The sequence below is a fragment of the Balaenoptera acutorostrata genome, chromosome 1 (assembly GCF_949987535.1).
Source record: "Balaenoptera acutorostrata chromosome 1, mBalAcu1.1, whole genome shotgun sequence".
Classification (NCBI taxonomy): domain Eukaryota; kingdom Metazoa; phylum Chordata; class Mammalia; order Artiodactyla; family Balaenopteridae; genus Balaenoptera; species Balaenoptera acutorostrata.
Window position 1 is genome coordinate 115,715,718 of NC_080064.1, and position 18,298 is coordinate 115,734,015.

Here is an 18,298-nt window from a genome sequence, read left to right on the forward strand (position 1 = left end):
CTATACCTTAGGAAGAGGAGGGATGAGTTACTGGATGGATACAGAGACAAACACTCAAATGGTGGTGGGAGTCGAGGGTGTGATTGTCTGGGAGGAAGTAAAGGTGTTAATGAACTTGGGGTTCTGTTGAGGTCTGAGAACAATAATGATTGGAGGATTTTATTTTTTTTAATTCCTGTATTTTTAAATTTTTTTTAAACATCTTTATTGGAGTATAATTGCTTTACAATGGTGTGTTAGTTTCTGCTTTATAACAAAGTGAATCAGCTGTGCATATACATATATCCCCATATCTCCTCCCTCTTGCGTCTCCCTCTCTCCCTCCCTATCCCACCCCTCTAGGTGGTCACAAAGTACCGAGCTGATCTCCCTGTGTTATGTGGCTTCTTCCCACTAGCTATCTATTTTACATTTGGTAGTGTATATATGTCCATGCCACTCTCTCACTTTGTCCCAGCTTACCCTTCCCAATCCCTGTGTCCTCAAGTCCATTCTCTACATCTGTATCTTTATTCCTGTCCTGCCCCTAGTGATTGGAGGATTTGAAGAAACAAGTAGAGGGATAGGAGGTTGTGGTCAGGTGACTGGAGTAGTGTATGTACGGGGCAGTGGGTGGCGGAAAGAATGACAAGACATGGTGTTGAGTGGGTCATCCATGTGGACGAGTTATGGAATGATGGCAGAGTGTAGGGTAGACAGGAAGACTGTGAGTGAGATGCCAAGCCTGCACTGAAAGTGGACATGACTAGGAGGCCAGCCCATGACAGGCCAGGTAGGAGAGAGAGTGCTATAGCTGAATGAGAGGTAAGATGTCAGGAGAATGATGTGAAAGGTCTTTTAGCAGGAGTTCTGGCTGGAGATCTGAGATGCTCTGGGACAGGGGCAGGAGAAGCTAGAGAGAAATTCATGAGCCAGTGAAAGGATGAGTTGGCCTTTTTATTGATTGACTGACAAAGGAAACCCCAACTAAATCTCTTCTGAGGTGAGACATGCTGAACTTTATAATTTCCTTTCTTGCTGATCATTGTTGGCCAGGATGCAATTTGTGTTTTAAAAGCCTTTATTCCTATGTTAAGAAACTTTTGTTCACAATGTCTTGCACTGCTGTTACCAGGAGAGGCAAAGCAAGCAAAGGGAAGGTGCAAGTTCCTGAAAATGTACAACTCTCAGTTGGAGGCTGTGTAGAAATGATGCAAATGACCCTGGGGTACCTCCAATCTCGGCTACAGGGGAAGGTGGGGGAGATGGTCTGTCCCTGGCTGTGCTGTAGTTGGGTCCACTTACCTCTGACACTGAGTGACACTGTGTTACTGCGCTGGACCCCCTGGCTATTGTTGGCCTCACAGAAGTAGTTCCCAGAATGCTCTGCCGTCAGAAGGAGGTTGAAGGAAGCTCCCCTACCAGAGGGGCTTGAGCTGCTCCCCAGGCTGACATTCTCATGATAAAACTGGTACAGGATCGGGGGAGAGCCTCTCCAGGCCTCACAGTGAAGCTCCATCACGTCCCCCACCACAGCCTGGGCCCTGGGAACCCTGAGGGTGAGGACAGGGCGAGATACTGGAACTGAAAGCAAAAATGAGTTAGTTGATACCAGGATCTTTTCCCATTTCCTTTATTTCTATTTTTCAGAGGTTACCTCTGTTGATTATTTGGTGACACTTTCGAGATCTTTTCTATGTGTAAGAACTCTTATTCTTATCAACACATAAACAAATGCATAAAAACCCCACATACATGCATGGGATCACAATATACATACTGGTCTACAATCTGATTTTTCCCCATAGCAAAATATCATGAACATCATTCTATGTTATTACCTAAAGATCTATCTCAGTCACTTAAAAAATCAGCTTTATTGAGGTATAATTTACATGCATAAAATGCAACTCCTCTAAATTTAAAATTTGATAATTTAGGGTAAATATTGCTTGATTATTTTTAACAACAGCAAAGCATTCAATGGTATGAATTTACTGTAATACACTTAAGCAATTCCCCATTATGGAACTTTAGGTTGTTATTGTTTTCTAATTTTGAATAAGGCTGCATTACACAATTCTGTATATATATCATTGTATTTTGTCAACGCATTTCTTAGGATAAATTCTTCAAAGTGGGATTTCTGGGATTGGGATATGGGCATTTCAAATAATGATATATAATGTTAAATTTTTCTTCAAAAAGTTTCAACCAATTTACACTTGCACTAATGGTATGTAAGAGTTTCCTTTCCCCACCCTCTGATCAATTATAGTCATATAAATGCACAGGCTTATTTTTCTTATCATTTCTCTTTTCCTAGTTTTAAACTCTACAGTTGTTCCCTCTGAAGAATTGACTTATTCTATCCTATGGGACCTTACAGTTTATTATTTGATTTTTTATGGACCGTTAGTGAGCTGTAATTCATTAATGACGAGTTGTTCTCTATAAAGTATCCAGAAATTATTTACGAAATGAAAACTTTGAAATCTGTCATTAACTTTTCTAAATTATTAAGTCAATTTTTATCCTCCATTATGAAATAATAATAATCATAAGAAAATTGGTTTTTTCATTTCCTCTTCTCCCTCTGAATGATTTTCCTTTGTTACATGTATTTTTTACTTTTTCAGCATTTAGAATAGTTGCTTTCTATTCTGTAACCATAACTCTCATATTGCTTAGCCTTTGTTTTTATGTCTGAATCAGTGGTTTTCAACCATATCTGTACAATATTTTCAACTGAGGTTGTGTTAAAAAATGTGGATTCTGAGACCCCATCTGAGAGATTCTGAATTTAATTGGTCTGGAGAGAGCTTAGTAAAAAGTCTTTTTTCAAAATTCCTAGGTAATTCTAATATGCAGCCAAGGCTGAGAACTACCGATCTGAATAGATTCAGTATTCACTTTCCATATCATAGTTTCCTCATTTTGAGTCTTTTATATTGATTCATACCTTGGCTGGCTAGAGTTTGTCATCAAGTAATTTTTCAAGAAGTGTTAATGGGTACTAAGTTCCCTGAATTCTTGCATGTTTGAAAATGTTTTTCTGATTTGATATAAATTTTCAGTTCTCATTTCTCCTCTGAAAGTCCAAGTCTGAATACCATTCCTCTCTCTCTTAGTATTGACTTCTGTGTAAAGACTAAGACCAACTGCATATTTTTTCTTTCTGAGATGACTGCTTTTTTTTCTTTTTTTTGCCATGATCACACACACACACGGGTGCACGCGTGCACACACACACACACACACGTATATTTTTAGCCTTGAAAGTCAATAACCTCATCAGGATATGTCTTTTGATCTACATATTCAAGTTTTCTTCACTTCAGGAAACTTTTTATTATGTCTTTGAGTTTTGTTTCTCTCTTTAGACACTTAATTATCCACACTTGTGGTCTTCGTTGTCTGATCTCCATATTTTACTTTCTTTTTCTTTTTGCCTTTTCTGTGTCTTTCTACTTTGCATTCTGTATTATTTTCTCAAACCAATTCTCCATTCCATTAACAGATTTTGGAAGTATGCATTCTCTTCTTACTGCTTCAAATTTGGATTTTATTTCTAACATAGGTTTGGTTTTTCTCCTGAGCTCTGTTATATATATGTATATATATTTTTCTTTTCTGTTATCTTATCATCTCTTTTTTTTTTTAACATCTTTATTGGAGTATAATTGCTTTACAATGGTGTGTTACTTTCTGCTTTATAACAAAGTGAATCAGCTATACCTATAAGATACTCATATTGGAATTGTTTTCTTTATGGCTTTTACTTCAATGAATAAAGTTATATTCCGAGTTTTGTATTTGCTTGAGAAAGCTGTGTGTGTGTATGAGGGGTGGGTAGTGTTTTAGTGACCCAGGGCTGTTGATAGATTCAAAATTGGTATATCTTATTAGCTCACATTCCCACGAAATTTCTGTGTCTTCTCTTTGGGGTATATTCCCTTGGGAGAAAAAAAACCCCCAGATTATTCTGCCAGAAAGTCTGCATGGCTCACAGTGAAGCTTCTCAACTTGTTTGCTAATTTAAGGCTAATTTACTTCTGTTCAGTTGATATAAACAGTTGCAAAGATCAATGTTCTCTCCCTGCTCTTTTTTTCCTCATCTCATCTCAAAGACCTTTTTGTTCATGAAATTACAAATGCTGACTGAGGACCTACTCTATGCCAGACACCAAGTAGGCACAGGGATGAGGTGCAGACCAAAACTGATAAGGTTCCATTCTCATGAAGCTTATACTCTGGCATTGAGGAAGACAGACACGAGACGGGAAATAAAGGGGTTTCAGATATTGCTAAATTTGAGAAGAAAATACAGCATCATAATGAGAAAGAGGATGTCTTAGGGCTTGGGGCTTTCCTAGGTAGATTGGCTTCAGGCTTTGGAGTCTGGGTCTCAGATCATTTACATTTTTAAAATAATCTCTTTACTCAACAATTTATATTGGGGTAATGTCTTTCTTTGGCCATGTTTTATTTCTATGATCTGAAACAAGAGCTATCGAGGAGCAAGAGGTCTTTCAGATCCATATGTTCCAAGATAGGACCATAGTAATAAGAACTCCAAATGGACTCATGGGTTCCTAAGACCACAGACTATAACAGAAACTTGCCTAATTTACAAATTCTGACCAGACCACACTTGCAGTTACAATCACACTCTGACCAATTCCTGCTCCCAAAGCCCTAAAAGTGCCTCCCCTAACTCCCCGCTGTGAGAGATGATGAGACTCTGTCAAACTGATGCTCTCCCTTGTTTTGCCAGCTAAACGAGCCCAGCTCTGGGGCACCCACAGATTTCCCTGGTTGTCTTGTCTGGGGCTTTGACGAGTGTCGCTCAGCCTCTCCCTCACTTTGTTTCTTCCAGAGCTTCATGAATTCATGGCCTCTGGGTTCCTATTCCAACTCAAATCACAGAATTCTGGGGCTTTAAGGGACACTAATTACTGTCTTATTTAACTTTCAATAGAAGGTGAAAAGCAAGACAAAGAAAATTTAAAAGTTTTGCCCAAATTATGAGCTAGCTATTTTCATACCCAGGGCTAGAATTCAGGTTTTCTGACCCACGCTGACATCAGACAACCTGAGCAAGATGTTATTCATGTACACTGGCTCTTTCTAGGAAACCTCAGAGGTCTTGCTGTGCATATCATTCCTAGAAAAAGTATTTTCTTAAACGTAGTTCATTACATGTCATGTTGTCCCAAGTGACCCTGCTCTCTTGGCCATCATTTGTTGAATTAGAGGTGAGCAGTTGGTTTAAGAACATTCTATGTATAGACTTGCCAGTGGCCTATGAGGTGTCTTAGAGCTAAGCTGCTTGACTAGTTGGAAGCACCGCTTTGGCAATTGGGGCAGACGCTGAAATACAGAGCAGGATGTCATACCCAGAAGTCCAAGGCAGTCAATGCTGAAATTAACAGGAGTTTTGAGTAAAGATAAGTTATAAGATAGAGTCATAAGAATGAGGGTGGAAAGCACTTAGGAGCAGTAAGAACAATGGGGCAGAAGGACATAGAAAGGAAATAGCTGATGGGCCTAGGAGTAGAGAATAATGAAAGCTTCTAGCTCATCAAACATCAGCATAATCTGTTTTTGAGAAATAAGTTGAATTCTGAGCGATCTCTCAGTTCTTATTCCATGAGTCTGAATATAATGTCTTTCCTGTTTTTCGTTTTTTGTTTTTTTTTGTTTTTTTACTCCCTGGATATCCTTAACAAACCCTCACCCACTGGAGACATGGGGTTTTTTTTCTTCTGATCTAAAATGATCTGATACACCAGATTCAAGAGTTTTCTGGCAGTTGGTCCGAGCCGCCGAAAGGTCTGGTCGCAGAGACGGGGATGCGTAATCCTCAGCGTGCTCCATCCCGACAGCAGCCCTCCACGGCTCGGCAGGGCAGCGAGCCTCTGGGCACCGGCCCCTCTGCTCCACGGAGAAGGAGCATCATCAGAGCGTGGATGACGCTGAGAGGAGTTTCTGTTCTGCCGTTAGTGCCCCCTTAGGGACCCCCATCTCCCAGTCGTGTGGACGAAAGGCTCTTGGTGCTCCAGCCAGGCATCAGGGCCGTGCCTCTGAGGTGGGAGAGCCAACTTCAGAACACTGGTCCACAAGAGACCTCCCAGCTCCACGTAATACCAAACGGCAAAAATCTCCCAGAGATCTCCATCTCAACATCAAGACCCAGCTTCACTCAACGACCAGCAAGCTACAGTGCTGGACACCCTATGCCAAACAACTAGCTAGACAGGAACACAACCCCATCCATTAGCAGAGAGGCTGCCTAAAATCATAATAAGGCCACAGACACCCCAAAATACACCACCAGACGTGGACATGCCCACCAGAAAGACAAGATCCAGCCTCATCCACCAGAACTCAGGCACTAGTTCCCTCCACCAGGAAGCCTATACAACCCACTGAACCAACCTTAGCCACTGGGGACAGATACCAAAAACAACGGGAACTACGAACCTGCAGCCTGTGAAAAGGAGACCCCAAACACAGTAAGATAAGCAAAATGAGATGACAGAAAAACACACAGCAGATGAAGGAGCAGGGTCAAAACACACCGGACTTAACAAATGAAGAGGAAATAGGTAGTCTACCTGAAAAAGAATTCAGAATAATGATAGTAAGGATGATCCAAAATCTTGGAAATAGAATAGACAAAATGCAAGACATATTTAACAAGGATGTAGAAGAACTAAAGAGGAACCAAGCAATGATGAAAAACACAATAAATGAAATTAAAAATACTCTAGATGGGATCAATAGTAGAATAACTGAGGCAGAAGAAAGGATAAGTGACCTGGAAGATAAAATGGTGGAAATAACTACTACAGAGCAGGATAAAGAAAAAAGAATGAAAAGAACTGAGGACAGTCTCAGGGACCTCTGGGACAACATTAAACGCACCAACATTTGAATTATAGGGGTCCCAGAAGAAGAAGAGAAAAAGAAAGGGACTGAGAAAATATTTGAAGAGATTATAGTTGAAAACTTCCCTAATATGGGAAAGGAAATAGTTAATCAAGTCCTGGAAGCACAGAGAGTCCCATACAGGATAAACTCAAGGAGAAACACGCCAAGACACATATTAATCAAACTGTCAAAAATTAAATATAAGGAAAACATATTAAAGGCAGCAAGGGAAAAACAACAAATAACACACAAGGGAATCCCCATAAGGTTAACAGCTGATCTTTCAGCAGAAACTCTGCAAGCCAGAAGGGAGTGGCGGGATATACTTAAAGTCATGAAGGAGAAAAACCTACAACCAAGATTACTCTACCCAGCAAGGATCTCATTCAGATTCGATGGAGAAATTAAAACCTTTACAGACAAGCAAAAGCTAAGAGAATTCAGCACCACCAAACCAGCTTTACAACAAATGCTAAAGGAACTTCTCTAGGCAAGAAACACAAGAGAAGGAAAACACCTACAATAACAAACCCAATACATTTAAGAAAATGGGAATAGGAACATACATATCGATAATTACCTTGAATGTAAATGGATTAAATGCTCCAACCAAAAGATATACACTGGCTGAATGGATACAAAAACAAGACCCATATATATGCTGTCTACAAGAGACCCACTTCAGACCTAGAGACACATACAGACTGAAAGTGAGGGGATGGAAAAAGATATTCCATGCAAATGGAAATCAAAAGAAAGCTGGAGTAGCAATTCTCATATCAGACAAAATAGACTTTCAAATAAAGACTATTACAAGAGACAAAGAAGAACACTACATAATGATCAAAGAATCAATCCAAGAAGAAGATATAACAATTGCAAATATTTATGCACCCAACATAGGAGCACCTCAATACATAAGGCAAATACTAACAGCCATAAAAGGGGAAATCGACAGCAACACAATCATAGTAGGGGACTTTAACACCCCACTTTCACCAATGGACAGATCATCCAAAATGAAAATAAATAAGGAAACACAAGCTTTAAATGATACATTAAACAATATGGACTTAATTGATATTTATAGGACATTCCACCCAAAAACAACAGAATACACATTTTTCTCAAGTGCTCATGGAACATTCTCCAGGATAGATCATATCTTGGGTCACAAATCAAGCCTTGGTAAATTTAAGAAAATTGAAATCGTATCAAGTATCTTTTCCGACCACAACGCTATGAGACTAGATATCAATTACAGGAAAAGATCTGTAAAAAATACAAACACATGGAGGCTACACAATACATTACTTAATAACGAAGTGATTACTGAAAAAATCAAAGGGGAAATCAAAAAATACCTAGAAACAAATGACAATGGAGATACAACGACCCAAAACCTATGGGACGCAGCAAAAGCAGTGCTAAGAGGGAAGTTTATAGCAATACAAGCCTACCTCAAGAAACAGGAAACATCTCGAATAAACAACCTAACCTTGCACCTAAAGCAATTAGAGAAAGAAGAACAAAAAAACCCCAAAGCCAGCAGAAGGAAAGAAATTATAAAGATCAGGTCAGAAATAAATGAAAAAGAAATGAAGGAAACAATAGCAAAAATCAATGAAACTAAAAGCTGGTTCTTTGAGAAGATAAACAAAATTGATAAACCATTAGCCAGACTCATCAAGAGAAAAAGGGAGAAGACTCAGATCAATAGAATTAGAAATGAAAAAGGAGAAGTAACCACTGACACTGCAGAAATACAAAAGATCATGAGAGATTACTACAAGCAACTCTATGTCAATAAAATGGACAACCTGGAAGAAATGGACAGATTCTTAGAAATGCACAAACTGCCGAGACTGAACCAGGAAGAAATAGAAAATATGAACAGACCAATCACAAGCACTGAAATTGAAACTGTGATTAAAAACCTTCCAACAAACAAAAGCCCAGGACCAGATGGCTTCACAGGTGAATTCTATCAAACATTTAGAGAAGAGCTAACACCTATCCTTCTCAAACTCTTCCAAAATATTGCAGAGGGAGGAACACTCCCAAACTCATTCTACGAGGCCACCATCACCCTGATACCAAAACCAGACAAAGATGTCACAAAGAAAGAAAACTACAGGCCAATATCACTGATGAACATAGATGCAAAAATCCTCAACACAATACTAGCAAACAGAATCCAACAGCACATTAAAAGGATCATACACCATGATCAAGTGGGGTTTATCCCAGGAATGCAAGGATTCTTCAATATACGCAAATCAATCAATGTGATACACCATATTAACAAATTGAAGGAGAAAAACCATATGATCATCTCAATAGATGCAGAGAAAGCTTTCGACAAAATTCAACACCCATTTATGATAAAAGCCCTGCAGAAAGTAGGCATAGAGGGAACTTTCCTCAACATAATAAAGGCCATATATGACAAACCCACAGCCAACATTGTCCTCAATGGTGAAAAACTGAAACCATTTCCACTAAGATCAGGAACAAGACAAGGTTGCCCACTCTCACCACTATTATTCAACATAGTTTTGGAAGTGTTAGCCACAGCAATCAGAGAAGAACAAGAAATAAAAGGAATCCAAATCGGAAAAGAAGAAGTAAAGCTGTCACTATTTGCAGATGACATGATACTATACATAGAGAATCCTAAAGATGCTACCAGAAAACTACTAGAGCTAATCAATGAATTTGGTAAAGTAGCAGGATACAAAATTAATGCACAGAAATCTCTTACATTTCTATACACTAATGATGAAAAATCTGAAAGTGAAATTAAGAAAACACTCCCATTTACCATTGCAACAAAAAGAATAAAATATCTAGGAATAAACCTACCTAAGGAGACAAAAGACCTGTATGCAGAAAATTATAAGACACTGATGAAAGAAATTAAAGATGATACAAATAGATGGAGAGATATACCATGTTCCTGGATTGGAAGAATCAACATTGTGAAAATGACTCTACTACCCAAAGCAATCTACAGATTCAATGCAATCCCTATCAAACTACCACTGGCATTTTTCACAGAACTAGAACAAAAAATTTCACAATTTGTATGGAAACACAAAAGACCCCGAATAGCCAAAGCAATCTTGAGAACGAAAAATGGAGCTGGGGGAATCAGGCTCCCTGACTTCAGACTATATTACAAAGCTTCAGTAATCAAGACAGTTTGGTACTGGCACAAAAACAGAAATATAGATCAATGGAACAGGATAGAAAGCCCAGAGATAAACCCACACACATATGGTCAACTTACCTTTGATAAAGGAGGCAAACATATACAGTGGAGAAAAGACAGCCTCTTCAATAAGTGGTGCTGGGAAAATTGGACAGGAACATGTAAAAGTATGAAATTAGAACACTCCCTGACACCATGCACAAAAATAAACTCAAAATGGATTAAAGACCTAAGTGTAAGGGCAGACACTATCAAACTCTTAGAGGAAAACATAGGCAGAACACTCTATGACATACATCACAGCAAGATTCTTTTTGATCTAGCTCCCAGAGAAATGGAAATAAGAACACAAATAAACAAATGGGACCTAATGAAACTTAAAAGCTTTTGCACAGCAAAGGAAACCATAAACAAGACCAAAAGACAACCCTCAGAATGGGAGAAAATATTTGCAAATGAAGCAACTGACAAAGGATTAATCTCCAAGATTTACAAGCAGCTCATGCAGCTCAATAACAAAAAAACGAACAACCCAATCCAAAAATGGGCAGAAGATCTAAATAGACATTTCTACAAAGAAGATATACAGATGGCCTACAGACACATGAAAGAATGCTCAACATCATTAATCATTAGAGAAATGCACATCAAAACTACAATGAGATATCATCTCACACCGGTCAGAATGGCCATCATCAAAAAAATCTAGAAACAATAAATGCTGGAGAGGGTGTGGAGGAGAGGGAACACTCTTGCACTGTTGGTGGGAATGTAAATTGATACAACCACTATGGAGAACAGTATGGAGGTTCCTTAAAAAACTACAAATAGAACTACCATACGACCCAGCAATCCCACTACTGGGCATATACCCTGAGAAAACCATAGGTCAAAAAGAGTCATGTACCAAAATGTTCATTGCAGCTCTATTTACAATAGCCAGGACATGGAAGCAACCTAAATGTCCATCGACAGATGAATGGATAAAGAAGGTGTGGCACATATATACAATGGAATATTACTCAGCCATAAAAAGAAATGAAATGGAGGTATTTGTAATGAGGTGGATGGAGTTAGAGTCTGTCATACAGAGTGAAGTAAGTCAGAAAGAGAAAAACAAATACAGTATGCTAACACATATATACGGAATCTAAGGAAAAAAAAAAAAAGGCCATGAAGAACTTTGTGGCAAGACGGGAATAAAGACACAGACCTACTAGAGAATGGACTTGAGGATATGGGGAGGGGGTGGGGTGAGATGTGACAGGGTGAGAGAGTGTCATGGACATATATACACTACCAAATGTAAAATAGATAACTAGTGGGAAGCAGCCGCATAGCACAGGGAGATCAGCTCGGTGCTTTGTGACCACCTAGAGGGGTGGGATGGGGAGGGTGGGAGGGAGGGAGATGCAAGAGGGAAGAGAAATGGGAACATATTGTATATGTATAACTGATTCACTTTGTTATAAAGCAGAAGCTAACACACCATTGTAAGGCAATTATACTTCAATAAAGATGTTTAAAAAAAAAAAAGAGTTTTCTATTTATATTTCTCTTCTCTGAAAAGAAAACTGAACTTTTACTCTCTACTAAACAAAGATTCCAAGTGTAAACAGAAGCAATTTTGCTCCTAAAATGACACTTTTTCATGGTTCCATGGGCAACCATGAGCTGTACACCTATGGTTCGTATACCTTTATAAATGTATGTCATACTGCAACAAAAATTTTAAAAACATAATACAATGAAATGACATTTATTTTACTGGGTTAAGTCAAAGGATCACGGAAACCCCAGTAAACAAATGAGCTGGTTTCCAGGAAGACATTTCCTCCCTTCCCTTCACCTTCAGCCCTCTTTAAACCTACTGGAAGAGCTTGAACTTCTTGAGAACCCTTTGGAGAAAGTAAGGTCTTGCCCACTATATGCCCATATGACTGTGCTTGTAGCTAAATTAATATGTAGGTGTTATTGAGGAAATATGAGATGCTTCTGTGCATGGAGTTAAGAGAAATTGGCTTGGAGACTGAACATACAGGGCCTGAGAAGATAACTTGAGAAAACAAATTCATTTGCTAAAAGCTGGGAAAGGTGCTGAGCTATCATAGGGGTCTGGCTGAGCCAGGGTAGATGAGGATTAAGGCCCACAGATAGCTGGTTCTATGAGAAGGGAGCCAAGACGGGCATGAGGTTGATTGGGGTAGGAAACTGGAAGATCCAGGCAGACCTCTGAAGGGGTCGGTGCGAGAGGATCTGGGTCAGGGATGGGTCACTGGCAGGAATCCAGGGCTTACCGGTGACAGAGAGTCTCAGGGTCTCACTGCTCTGGGGGCCAAGGCCATTGTCAGCTGTGCAGTAGTAGTTCCCAGAATGCTCTGCAGTCAGAGAGAATCTATAGGACGTTGTTCTCCATAAAGTAGTTTCTATCTTCATGAGCAGCACACCTTCACGAAAAAACTGATACCAGATGGGCAGAGAACCTCTCTGAGCTTCACAGTCAAAGCTCACCTCATCTCCCACAAGAGTCCGGGTCCCAGGAGGGTTGAGGGTGAGGACAGGTTGAGACACGGGGACTGAGGGAAAGAAACACTTAGTCAACAGGTGCATCTGCCACTTCCTGGAGCTTTCAATCAGTGGCTAGTGAGTCTCAAGTCCACTGGCCCTCAGGGCAGCCCAGTGCCTCCCAGGCTTTTCTCCCCAGCTCTCTCCTGTTCTCCATGCTGGTCTTCTCCTTTCCCATCAGACCTGGCCCTTCTCCTCTCCTGTCTCCCTTTGTTAGGTGACCTCATTCCTGTTTTCCAGAGGAAATGATGTTCTTGGGGAAGAAGTCCTTTATCTTGCTTCCACCAGACTGACAGATTTACCTTGTCCCTTTCCTTTGCCATATGACCGTGGAAGATCTGTTCCCTCACCTGCCAAGCCTCTCTGAGTCTTGTTATCTGTCCCTGCTCTACACTTCTCCCTTTGCTGGGATTGGCCTCAGGCCTCTGCCCTTAGCCCATTTCTGTTCCAGATTCACATACTCTTCCAGGACCCTCTCCTCTGTTCCTACACTCTCCCTGCATCCAGCCTGACCCTCTCTACTTACAGGTGAGAAAACTGAGTCAGGAAAAGGTTAGGAGATCCACCTGTGGTCCCTCAGCAGGCTGTTTTCAGGGCCAGATAGGACCTGAGTCTGTCTCCTTACTCATGGTCTAATGCTGAATCATATCATCTCCTTGAAAGTGGAACTGGAGTTTGCCACCAATGAAGGGAACAGCACAGGGCTCTAGAGAAGCTATTTTCCTCTCACTACCACAACTACCTTAATAGCTTTCAGGGTAAGATGGCATCAGATACTGGTAAAGTAGGTGGTGTAGTTCGGGGTGGTGTAGTATGGTGTAGTAACCATAGTTACATGGTTGGAGTAACTGTGATGTTGCTACCTGTCTGTATCCTACATGGATTTGCACATTGGTTATTGCCAATAATTAATTGCTGATTGGAACAACAGATATCTCCACAACTCTGGGATAGAGAAATGATTTTAGAACTATTAAGATTGATTGGAAACTCAAGCATCTGGAGATTTGAAGGATAAAGAAAGAAAAGAGAAAAACAGTGAATTCTGTAGATGCCAGGGACCAAAGAGGGGGAGAGAGAGAGATGCTGAAGACATATTAAGGGGTGTGATGGTATCTGAAGTTGTCGAAGGATGAGGCCCACAAGATAGAGACAGTTGTTCAAAGACCTGGGAGCCAATGGGGATATTAGAATGGTGTTATTGACTGAACTGTGTCCCTCCTAAATACATATGTTGAAGCCCTAATCTCCAATATGACTGTATTTGGAGATAAGGCCTTTTAGGAAATAAATGTCAAATGAGGTCATAAGGGTGGGGCCCTAATCAGATAGGACTGGTGTCCTTATAGAAGAGGAAGAGAGAGGCCTCTCTCTCTCCCAGGGCACAGAGGAAAGGTCATGTGAGGACACAGAGAAGGTGGCCTACTACAAGCCAGAAAGAGAGCCCTGATTAAATACCAATCTTACTGGCACCTGATCTTGGACTTTTAACCTCCAGAACTGTGAGAAAATAAATTTCTGTTGTTAAACCACCCAGTCTGTGGTATTATGTTATGGCAGCCTGAGCAGACTAATATAGATGAATTGGGGAAGAAGCAGGAAGTAGGTAAGGGAGTAGAGATTTGTTGGGATTCAGTAAGAGGAAGATTAGACCCAGGAATCGCTGGACTATTTTCTTTTTTTGATTGACAGAAAAATCAAAGACTGAGTATCATCTAAACCAAATAATGGTGAACTCTGACAGAATCTGGACCCTGAAAAGTTTTCACAGCTATGTTAGGAGAGTTTTGGTCAGACTGTGTATTTTACTGTTGATGATTCACTGTAAGGAATTCCTGAGAGTGTAGTCACAGGAAGGAGCCCAGATTTGCCAAGCAGAGGCAATGAACCTGCCGTGATGCCATGTGAACCAAAAGCCTGTGAATTTCTGTAGCTGCAGTCTTTAGACTGTGGGGTAACAAACAACCTGACCCTGTGACTTCTGGTGGTCAGACTTACTTCTGATGGAGAGTGGCCTCTCCTCACTGCCTGGGTCCCCAGGCCATTGTCTGAGCATGGGAGTCACTCCCAGAATGTTCTGTGGGCAGAGAGATTGAGGGATGTTCCTCTACTATAGGGGTCTGGGGTCCTCAGGATTTCAGCTTCATGATAAAACTGATACAGAATTGAAAGAGAGGCTCCCTTGGTTTCACAGGGAAGATCTGGAACTCTATCCCATTCTTCCCAACATCCTGTGCCCTAGGAGCCCTGAGGGTGGTGAAAGGATGTGTCATTTGGAACTGAAAGAGACAACGAGGTAGTGGGAGGGAGGGAATCCCTGCACATCCTTAAATCAAGGAGGCTTATGAAGAGACATGGCCCCAGATTGTTCCAGTTCTAAAATTCTGTTTGTTCTGGCTTTATCCCAGGAGCCACTGCATTTAAGCTAAAAAGTAATTTGTAAATATGAAGAATCCAGACATGTGCCAGCCACTGAGTACTTTCTCTGACCTCCGTTTCTAGGAGTTTCCAAAAGCTCCCACAACTCCTTCTATCCTTAAATCCCACTCCTGTTAGTCTCTAACTTCTGGTAGATTATTCAGAGTAGTAAATTATTGGCAACTATCAACATTCACTCCCACCCAACCACCTTGTGGTCTTCAAGAAGTTTGAAAAGCCATCCCTCAGATAATATCTGGCAGACACACCTTTCACATTGATGGTCACTGGGTCACTGCGGAAGGAGGAGCGACTATTGCTGGCAATACAGTAATACTCTCCATCATGACTGTTTTTCACCACAGGGATCTTGAATTCTGTTTTTGAGTAAGTGTGAAGCTTTCTTTCTGTCCTCGGCTTTTTGAATTTTCTGTACCAAGAAATTGTGATGGGCCCTGGAACTCCATTTACTGAGCAGATGAGCACCAGCTCCTGCCCTTCAAACACCAACTTTGGGCGAGGGTATATACGGACGTCAGGAACAACATCTAAATGAATAAAAATGACATGTGGGATTCTTGGTATTGGGGTGTCACAGAATACGCCATAGAAGAAGAGTCTCAGAATGGGAAGGGCTAAGTCTGCTGACCCGATGGGAAGTTGGCCTGGAATAGAATTGAGCTTGTTCCTTGGGACGAGGGAGAAAGTAGTGGACAGACTGTGGTCCATCCATTGTTTGGGAGAACTTCAACTCCCTAATGAACTGGTGGAGCATCTGGCACAAGAAAAAGAGGCAACCCTGCCCACCCTCCCCTCATGCCCTACCTGTTAGAACATGGACTAATCATTCTGGAAATTACATCCGGTGCCCAACAGTGGTGTTGCTTGGGGGGAAGTGGTGGATGGTGAAGGGGAGGGGAAGACCTGCCATCAGAGGTGCTTGTTCTGAAGCTGTAACAACTGCAATGGCTAGGTGGAAATCAATCATTGGCATATACAGCAAGCTTGCCCTGGAATAAGCACTTCTTAACACCTCTGCCAGTCAGTTAGATGGTCAGAGGAGGTGGACCCATAACAGTCCTCCTAAAACTGGGAAAATCTGTGATGAAAGTGTTCTATACTCCAGGTGGCTGTGGTTTTACACTAGGATGTTGGCTTAGGGCAGTGCCTTTTTGAGTCATCCTGGGGGTTTGAAGAACAAGGGAAGATACCTGGGAACAGAGAGGGAGTAGGCTTTGAGATTGGGGTTCCATCAATTATGCTGGGGGAGATCCTATACTAGAAATTACTATGTTGTAACTGTTGGGTAACACCCTCTCCACTTCCTCTCAATTTTCCAGTCCAAACTAGGGACCTAAGAAAAATCTGTTGCCTGTGACTGGAGAACAAAGATTAATAAAATCTGGACAGTTTAGAAGAAACATAGAACCTTCTTTTTTGCTTAGGAATGGGAGTGAATTTATGGAGAATGCTACCACTTTCACCCCTTCCTCACTCAGGAAAGCATGCACCCCAGATCTGCATCTTTCCTAATGCTCAAACACGTCTCCTATGAGACAGGTCAAATTTAATCAGAAGAGGCATTTGACAATTGGTTAGCAGTCATGCTTGAGGACCTACACAGTTTCAGAGACTTAGGGAAAAGTAATCGTGGGTAAAACACCATCCCTAAAGACAGCAAATTGAAACCATTTAGTCCCCAAGCTCTTGTCCTTTGTTTTTTTATTCTTAAGTGCTCTGCTCCAGGGATCTAGCATTCTAGGAATCTGTCCATCTGGCTAAGCAGAGTCCATCCAGCCCAGTCGGAGGGCTCTGCCATAGCCCATGGCTTACGCCTATAGGCCTACCAGGGAAAAAAAATGGTGTCAAGGAAGAGAAACTTCAGAAGAAAAAGAAAGAGTTGTATCTCATGGGATTGAAAGAAAAAAGTAGACAACTGTTGTGCCACTCTGCCCGGCTCTTCCCAGCCCCAGTCTTAGCAAGTCTCACCTCACTAACACTCACTTTTCACCTGTATGTGTAATCTCTGGCTCTGTTTCTGGACAGAGGGAGTCATGCTCTGTGCCTGGCACCAGTAAGACCCTGAGTCTTCTCTCCATATGGTGGGGATCCAGAATTCTGGGGAGCTTCTCCAGCCTGACCCCAGGGACTGTCTGTCTCTGAAGAAGTGGAACTGGAGCTGGACATCTGGCCTCTGTGGAGAGAGCTGGGTCTCACAGGTCAGAGTCACTGCTCCTCCTTCGGTGGGCTGGGTGGAGCTGGCTCTCAGCACAGGACTTGGAAACAGCTCTAGAGAGAAGAATCACAACAGTCCCTGGAGCAGTGAGGCTTGGAACTGCTCTGGAGAAAAACACAGTTCATCCTCAGCACCAGCAAGCAGAACATACAAAAGCAGGCAGAAGAGATGCCACCTTTGATTCCTAATATCCTTCAGCCCAAAGCACAGTAGTACTTTCTCTGTTCCTTGTAGGATTGTGCCCTGAGGTTCAATGGTATTACAGTCCACCCTCTTTATCCTCTACAATCTCAGGGGTCCTCCTTTTGACTATCCTATTTCACAAAATAATGAAGGCTTTACCTTGGACTTCGATTTTGACCGAGTTTGAAAAAACCAACCGATCATCTTCCTTAACTCCAACACAGTGATATTTGCCATTGTCCTTCAGACTTGCCTGATGAATATGGAAGTCAGAGGATTTTTCAAGGACTTCCAGGACTTTTCCATTCTTGTACAGCTTTATAGTATTCAGTACTGTGTTTGCCTTTGCTCGGCATCTCAGAATCACAGATTCTTTTTCAAACACATCAAGTGGAGCCTGCAGGATCAGGTTGGCTGTAGGAAACACAAGGGCAGTTGTTTGTTTCATCTGGTTGTTTCTCCCTTCTTTTCATTATTATTCCAATAGATTTTATAAGAAAGGGACTAGGAAAAAGGATTCTTAAAATAATTATCATTTCTTTTTTTCTGGTCCTATCTATCTATCTATCTATCTATCATCTATCTACCTATCTATCTATCTATCTATCTATCTATCTATTTTATATTTTATTTTTTGGCCATGATGTGCGGCTTGTGGGATCTTAGTTCCCCACCCAGGGATCAAACCCGTGCCCCTGAAATGGAAGTGCAGAGTCCTAACCACTGGACCACCTGGGAAATCCCTCTTTTTTTCTGATTTTAAAAGG

At 41.2% G+C, this 18,298-nt stretch overlaps 1 protein-coding gene across 1 annotated transcript in view; it reads right to left on the reverse strand.

Annotated features, from left to right (window-relative positions):
- The window catches only part of FCRL5 (Fc receptor like 5), a 51,293-nt gene that overhangs the window by 23,426 nt on the left and 9,569 nt on the right, over positions 1-18,298 (reverse strand). Inside the window, 6 exon segments of the mRNA XM_028163953.2 lie at positions 1,285-1,597; positions 5,379-5,401; positions 12,427-12,705; positions 15,382-15,660; positions 17,117-17,401; positions 17,691-17,945. Coding sequence (XP_028019754.2) covers positions 1,285-1,597; positions 5,379-5,401; positions 12,427-12,705; positions 15,382-15,660; positions 17,117-17,401; positions 17,691-17,945 — 1,434 coding nt within the window.